The sequence below is a fragment of the Oncorhynchus gorbuscha genome, linkage group LG15 (genome assembly GCF_021184085.1).
Source record: "Oncorhynchus gorbuscha isolate QuinsamMale2020 ecotype Even-year linkage group LG15, OgorEven_v1.0, whole genome shotgun sequence".
Lineage (NCBI taxonomy): Eukaryota > Metazoa > Chordata > Actinopteri > Salmoniformes > Salmonidae > Oncorhynchus > Oncorhynchus gorbuscha.
The window spans coordinates 19590915-19599169 of NC_060187.1; the positions used below are offsets into that span (position 1 = coordinate 19590915).

The following is an 8255-nucleotide window of genomic DNA, read 5'->3' on the forward strand; positions in this document are numbered from 1 at the left end:
CAATCTGATTTTAATACATTTTAAATTCAGGCTGTAACACAACATAATTTGGAAAAGGTCAAGGGGTGTGCATATATTCTGAAAGTATTGTACCTAGACCACCTAGTGAGATGTGCCTCTTGTTAAGTAAATCAGGTGTTAAATGAGGTGAAAAGGAGATTCACCTCTTTAAGAAGATACATTTTATAAATAGGCGGGGTTTAGACATAACTATGACTTTATAGCTGTGTTAACTATTAACTACCCTAAAACTGGCAAGATGATCTCTCTGAGTCATGTTGTGCTTTCATTAGGAAGCTATCTAATGTCATGGAACTAGGTGTAGAAGTACCCTGGACTTATCTGACCATAGTTCTGAAGAATGGGCCTGACAAGATGGTGTATGGTCTATAGCAGAGGTATTCAACTCTTACACCACGAGTTCCAGGGCCTGCTGGTTTTCTGTTCTAACTGATAATTCATTGCACTCACCTGGTGTTCCAGGTCTAAATCAGTCCCTGATTAGAGGGGAACAATGACAAAACGCAGTGGAACTGGCTTCTAGGTCCAGAGTTGAGTTTGAGGGGTCTATACTGTGAGATTGAGACCATGTAACATGTACAGTATGTGGTGTTTGTATTGTATGCCACGGTTAACCACTGTAACACTTCTGCATATTGTGCATTATGTTTTGGGAAATAAAGCATGTGGTTGTGTTGCAGATAGCTTGTGTGTGGCTGTGTCCAATATGGCACCCTTTTCCGTATATAGTGCACTACGGTCAAAAGTAGTGCACTATATAGGGAAAAGGGTGCCATTTCTGTGTTTTGACAGCAGGACGATGTGCTGAATGAAACACTCGGAGCTGAGAGGAAGAAGGAATTAAGATACATCTCCAATCTTCGCTCTCCACAAACCTCAAATGATGAAGTGTGTTATTGAGGACACTGTTACCATAGGAGCAACGGAACGGAGAGCAAGGGAGGGAAAAGAAACAACATGTCCCAAATAGTATCTTATTCCCTATACTGCATAGAAGTAGTGCACTATAAAGGGAATAAGGTGCCATTTGAAAAGCATCCACTACGTTGTTTGGTTGTTTTATGTTTCCAATTATTGATTTATGATCAGAATCAGAAATAGAATATTGCTGCTTCGTGAGAATGGTCGACAGTGGAATGCTGAGAATTATTTATTTATATATTTATTTGAAATTTTGATGACAGGATTAAACCCCTTGAGATGAGAGAGAGAGATAGAGATCTTGTTTCCAATGAATTTATAGCAGTACAGCTGACACAGAGAGAAACTGAGACAGACAGAGATAGACTGAGAGAAGGCGAGACTGAGAAAGAATGAGACAGAGGCTGAGAGAGACAGTGAGAGTTAGAGACTGAGGGAGACAGGGAGAGGGAGAGACAGAGAGGGAGAGACTGATAGAGACAAAGATAGTGAGAGACTGCCATACTGAGAAAGACATAGAGAGAGACAGACTGAGAGAGACAAAGAGAGGGAAAGACTAAGAGAAGAGAGAGTGAGAGGGAGAAACTGAGAGAGATGGAGATTAGGGAATAGGGTGAGAAGTAGTGCACTATATAGGGAATAGGTTAAGAAGTAGTGCACTATATAGGGAATAAGGTGCCATTTGGGACACAGACACAGTCTTGGCCATGTGCTCCATAAACATTTCTGTATGAGCAGCCAGACCAGGCAGCATGTAATCTAGAGGCTGTATATATTCACAGCTGAACTAACACAAATGGACAGGACAGCCACCCATACAGGCCTCAGGATAGCAACCTACACGACAATGGCACCCAATGGTACCTACATGACAATGAGCTGCAAACGTATGCAAAGACAGACAGACAGACAGACAGACAGACAGACAGACAGACAGACAGACAGACAGACAGACAGACAGACAGACAGACAGACAGACAGACAGACAGACAGACAGACAGACAGACAGACAGACAGACAGACAGACAGACAGACAGACAGACAGACAGACAGACAGACAGACAGACAGACAGACAGACAGACAGACAGACAGACAGACAGACAGACAGACAGAGTGAAAGCACAAAAAAGAACGACGAAAAGAAAACAAAAAAGGAATATGCCAAGTAATAAGAAAACTAATCTTAGCTGCAGATGTTTTCTTGCTATTCTGGGGGTGTTTTCTTACCCTGTGCTTGTTTTTCATAATGCAGTCTCAACACTTTTTCTGTTTCTCTGGTGGAAATCGGACAATGGTCAATACTGATTGCTTTATTTTTTCAGTGTTTTACGCCTCTCACGTTTGTTATTGCAGAACAGGAGGGTATGCAGGACCAGGGAAGCTGCTGAGATGGCACAATCCCACCATTTCTGTCTAATCATTTGAAATCCTGTGAGGTGTGTGTGTGTGTTCTGTGTGTGTGTGTGTGTGTGTGTGTGTGTGTGTGTGTGTGTGTGTGTGTGTGTGTGTGTGTGTGTGTGTGTGTGTGTGTGTGTGTGTGTGTGTGTGTGTGTGTGTGTGTGTGTGTGTGTGTGTGTGTGTGTGTGTGTGTGTGTATACTGTGCCCTCCACGTGCTCAGGGAGGTGCACTCTCTCTGTGATCTATCTGTGTACTGGTGTGTGCTTGACATGCTGAGAGGGATGGAGGCAGAGACATGGAACAGTGGAGATACATTCTACGTTCCAGAACTCAGCAGGTTCCACAATCCAGAACAGTAAAACAATACCTCCCTCTGTGGCTGCACCCCCCACGGCTCACACACACACACATACAAATGACTATGTTTAAGTGTGTTGAGGAATGAATCCACCTACACACCTGCCCAAAAGAATGTAGACATGGGCGGTGTTTTTAGTGTGTGGGGGGCACCTCCCATGAAGTGCTGTGCTGTGGACCATGGCAAAGTGGCTATCCCTGTGGTGGAGAAGTTAGGGTTGTGTCCCAAATTGCACCCTATTCCCTATAATGCAGTACATCTGACCAAGGCCTCGTTTCCCAGAGCCTTCTTAGCGTTAAGATAATCGTTAAAACCATCTTTAGTAGCCGAGATGTTTCCCAGAGCCTTCCTAGCGTTAAGATAATCGTTAAAACCATCTTTATTAGCCGAGATGTTTCCCAGAGCCTTCCTAGCGTTAAGATAATCGTTAAAACCATCTTTAGTAGCCGAGATGTTTCCCAGAGCCTTCCTAGCGTTAAGATAATCGTTAAAACCATATTTAGTAGCCGAGATGTTTCCCAGAGTCTTCGTAGCGTTAAGATAATCGTTAAAACCATCTTTAGTAGCCGAGATGTTTCCCAGAGTCTTCCTAGCGTTAAGATAATCGTTAAAACCATCTTTAGTAGCCGAGATGTTTCCCAGAGCCTTCCTAGCGTTAAGATAATCGTTAAAACCATATTTAGTAGCCGAGATGTTTCCCAGAGCCTTCGTAGCGTTAAGATAATCGTTAAAACCATCTTTAGTAGCCGAGATGTTTCCCAGAGTCTTCCTAGCGTTAAGATAATCGTTAAAACCATCTTTAGTAGCCGAGATGTTTCCCAGAACCTTCCTAGCATTAAGATAATCGTTAAAACCATCTTTAGTAGCCGAGATGTTTCCCAGAGCCTTCGTAGCGTTAAGATAATCGTTAAAACCATCTTTAGTAGCCGAGATGTTCGTAAGCCTTCGTTCATAACGTGGCTCTTAAAAACCGTCGGACATCAATGAGTGATTCAGACTACTCGTAGAGCAGCGAAAGTGCATCGTTAGGTTTATTTTCTCCCTTACGTCACAATATATCATTAAAAAACAATTTAGAAGTGTTTTGTTTGAATGGTATAATTATATGATGATAAATATTTAATTTGGATAATTTATAGGATCTAATTTAATATTTGAAATGTGTATTTGTAAAACAAATCCAGGTTTTATCACAAGCGGAATCTTATCCGGTACAAATTGGAAGCACCTGGAACACTATAAAAGCTTTTGTCTCCCTTAATCAGCCGACCAACCCGAAGAAACTTTGAGCTGAGTGCTGAGGTGCAGTTTCTAACAGTTTTGCACGTTTACGTAGTAGGGAGTTCCTCACGGTCCTTATGGATGGACACCGACTCATAATGTTTTTTTTTTTAAATTAAAAACGAAATATGTGCTGTAAAGGGTTGGTTACTGTATATATTTGTGGGCTATAATGAAACTATCTGAGATATTTATATTGTGGTGCAGTGTGTTAAAGCACTGCGGAAGAAAGAAGACGGCTGGTGTTCAAATCTTGAAATCAATAAACATTACATGCCGAAAATGGTTAGTTTGTAGATTATGGTGTTATTTATTTGTATTCATAAAAACGAGTTGCGAAATGCATAGGTCATGAATGTGGGCTATTAGCGGCATCGATTTCAGCATCAGGGAACTGGACAGCTCCCACAACCGGATCATGTGAAAAAACTAACACTCCCCAACGACGCTGTTAGCTGTCGCACTTACAGATTCACTCTACATGCTTATTTGGGAAACACCCTTAACAAGTTGGCTCATAAATAACGATGCATCTGGAATAATCATTGTAATGCTTGAGTTACATCGCAATTGGTAAACGAGGCCCAGAGCCTTATGGGCCCAGGTCAAAAGTAGTGCACGATATAGAACATAGCGTGTCATTTGAGACATATTTAGGAAACTGTTTAAAAAGGCTAGCAGGAAAACCACTGGTATAGCCAGCAGGAATACCACTGGTATAGCCAGCAGGAAAACCACTGGTATAGCCAGCAGGAAAACCACTGGTATAGCCAGCAGGAATACCACTGGTATAGCCAGCAGGAAAACCACTGGTATAGCCAGCAGGAAAACCACTGGTATAGCCAGCAGGGAAACCCCTGGTATAGCCTGCAGGGAAACCCCTGGTATAGCCAGCAGGGAAACCACTGGTATAGCCAGCAGGAAAACCATTGGTATAGCCAGCAGGGAAACCCCTGGTATAGCCAGCAGGGAAACCACTGGTATAGCCAGCAGGAAAACCACTGGTATAGCTAGCAGGAAAACCACTGGTACACACTGGTACAGCCAGCAGGAAAACCACTGGTATAGCCAGCAGGAAAACCACTGGTATAGCTAGCAGGAAAACCACTGGTACACACTGGTACAGCCAGCAGGGAAACCACTGGTATAGCCAGCAGGAAAACCACTGGTATAGCTAGCAGGAAAACCACTGGTACACACTGGTACAGCCAGCAGGAAAACCACTGGTATAGCCAGCAGGAAAACCACTGGTATAGCCAGCAGGGAAACCCCTGGTATAGCCAGCAGGGAAACCACTGGTATAGCCAGCAGGAAAACCACTGGTATAGCTAGCAGGAAAACCACTGGTACACACTGGTACAGCCAGCAGGAAAACCACTGGTATAGCCAGCAGGAAAACCACTGGTATAGCTAGCAGGAAAACCACTGGTACACACTGGTACAGCCAGCAGGGAAACCACTGGTATAGCCAGCAGGAAAATCACTGGTATAGCTAGCAGGAAAACCACTGGTACACACTGGTACAGCCAGCAGGAAAACCACTGGTATAGCCAGCAGGAAAACCACTGGTATAGCCAGCAGGGAAACCACTGGTATAGCCAGCAGGAAAACCACTGGTATAGCTAGCAGGAAAATCACTGGTATAGCTAGCAGGAAAACCACTGGTATAGCCAGCAGGAAAACCACTGGTATAGCTAGCAGGAAAACCACTGGTACACACTGGTACAGCCAGCAGGAAAACCACTGGTATAGCCAGCAGGAAAACCACTGGTATAGCCAGCAGGGAAACCACTGGTATAGCCAGCAGGAAAACCACTGGTATAGCTAGCAGGAAAATCACTGGTATAGCTAGCAGGAAAACCACTGGTATAGCCAGCAGGAAAACCACTGGTATTGTCACGACTAGTCAAGGTGGGTGGAATCAGGCGCAGAGAGCAAATAATGAATAGAGATTTATTCTCCGGTGAACAACAATAAACACGGACAACCCAAAATACAAACAGGGTGAAAAAATATCCAAAACAGGAAATAACAGACAAACCGGAGAAATAAAACACAAAAACACAGACAGCCGAAACGAAATGACAAAAACAAACAATCCCGCACAAAACAAGGGCGGGACAACCTACATTATATACAGATACTAATTAACTAACACACAGGTGAAACCAATCAGACAAAACCAACAGATAACCGAAAAGGGATCAGTAGTGGCTAATAGGACGGTGACGACGACCGCCGAGCACAGCCTGAACGGGCAGGAGAGCCAACCTCGGCGGAAGTCGTGACAGGTATAGCCAGTAGGGAAACCACTGGTATAGTCAGCAGGAAAAGCACTGGTATAGCCAGCAGGAAAACCACTGGTATAGCCAGTAGGGAAACCACTGGTATAGTCAGCAGGAAAACCACTGGTATAGCCAGCAGGGAAACCACTGGTATAGCCAGCAGGGAAACCACTGGTATAGCCAGCAGGAAAACCACTGGTATAGCCAGTAGGGAAACCACTGGTATAGTCAGCAGGAAAACCACTGGTATAGCCAGCAGGGAAACCACTGGTATAGCCAGCAGGAAAACCACTGGTATAGCCAGCAGGAATACCACTGGTATAGCCAGCAGGAAAACCACTGGTATAGCCAGCAGGAAAACCACTGGTATAGCCAGCAGGAATACCACTGGTATAGCCATCAGGAAAACCACTGGTATAGCCAGCAGGAATACCACTGGTATAGCCAGCAGGAATACCACTGGTATAGCCAGCAGGAATACCCCTGGTATAGCCAGCAGGAAAACCACTGGTATAGCCAGCAGGAATACCACTGGTATAGCCAGCAGGAATACCACTGGTATAGCCAGCAGGAAACAGATTCAGACCATATCTAGTGTTCTGTTCATGTGAAAACCTCTAACCCTATGGGGCTGGTGTCCCAACCTATATTAACTTTAGTCCTGGACTACAAACACTTTCAATTGAGAATGTAACATACGTTTTGGTCCAGGATTAGGCATAATCTGTGTCAGGGGAACTAGTCCTTTATGTTTCACATTTTACTTGGCTCCTAACTCTACATTAAATAAGCTTATTGCCTGCTTTAATCAATTAAAATACAACAAATAGTAGGCCTATATACTAAACATTGTGTACAAAGTGATAGTTAAACAATAAATACTGTAAATTCGTAGAATAGGCCTAATCCACCTGTGAATCGGTTCTAAACCGTTATTAATGTCATTCTCGAGCCTGTGTCGTCAACGTCGGCGGTTCCTCTGGATCGGGGCTCTCCGTTTACATTATTCATTCGGAGGGTGTGACTTGTTGGCTCTTTTTCCCGCCTGTATAAAACGACAAGTTCGCTTAAAAGAAAATACAGATGGAGAAGTCTAGCCGGTTCGCTGTGACACAGAGAGTCCCCTTAAGCTTACGTGACAACTCGCATACTGTCACTTTGTGACCAGTTTATCGGCAGAATGCCCGGTCTATGCGTGCTTTGTCTCACTGCGGTGCTCGCTGCATTCACCCGGTTCGCGGAGACCGTGGGACCGGTGGTCCGATGCGAGCCGTGTGACGCCGGGGCTCTTATGGAGTGCAAGCCGCTGCCAAAAGACTGCGCAGAGAGGGTGCGGGAGCCCGGCTGCGGGTGCTGTCTGTCGTGCGCCCTTGCTGAGGGTCAGGCGTGTGGAGTGTACACCGGACGCTGTGGCTCCGGGCTGATTTGTCAGTTCCAACCCGGGGAGACCCGACCACTGCAAGCCTTGCTAGAAGGACGGGGAGCGTGCTCCAGCGCCGCGTCCAAAACACTCAACACCTTTCTGCTCCCCGCTCAGAAACAAGGTAAGCGCCTCACTGTTCCAAATGTCGCTCTTTCTATGAAGGTTCTGAGCTGGGTTGGTCTGTTTCTGTTAGAGAACCACTGTAGTCTTAGGGCTATAGGCTGTGGGTCGATGTTTGGTGTGACTCAGGGTTACTCAGGGTCATGGGTTACTTAGGCTTACTCATTAAATATTGATGTGAGTTAATTTGTGGTAATCGGCAATAATTAGACACTCGGTGGACTGTGGCTGCCTTGTGGCCGGCTCTCCATGAGTTTCGGACGGTATGCCTCCCTCTATGTGTGAGTTGCCCGCTACAAATAGCAACAGTGGCCCTGTGGCAGTTCAGAGAAGATTCACGCTTAATAAGATTATGTGCATTACAGTGCACATAAGGGGTTAATAAAATGTTGGTTATTGTACATTAATGCTATTAGTATCGAATCAGTGTTTTTTTTATTTGCAGT

The 8255-nt window shown here is 44.8% G+C and overlaps 1 protein-coding gene across 1 annotated transcript in view; it reads left to right on the forward strand.

Annotated features, from left to right (window-relative positions):
• The first annotated feature begins 7281 nt into the window (after nt 1-7281).
• igfbp3 (insulin-like growth factor binding protein 3) overlaps nt 7282-8255 on the forward strand; it is a 67999-nt gene continuing 67025 nt past the window's right edge. The window contains exon 1 of the mRNA XM_046300553.1: nt 7282-7810. Within this exon, the coding sequence (XP_046156509.1) occupies nt 7447-7810 (364 nt within the window). The 5' untranslated portion in view covers nt 7282-7446. The remainder of the gene's footprint in view (nt 7811-8255) is intronic.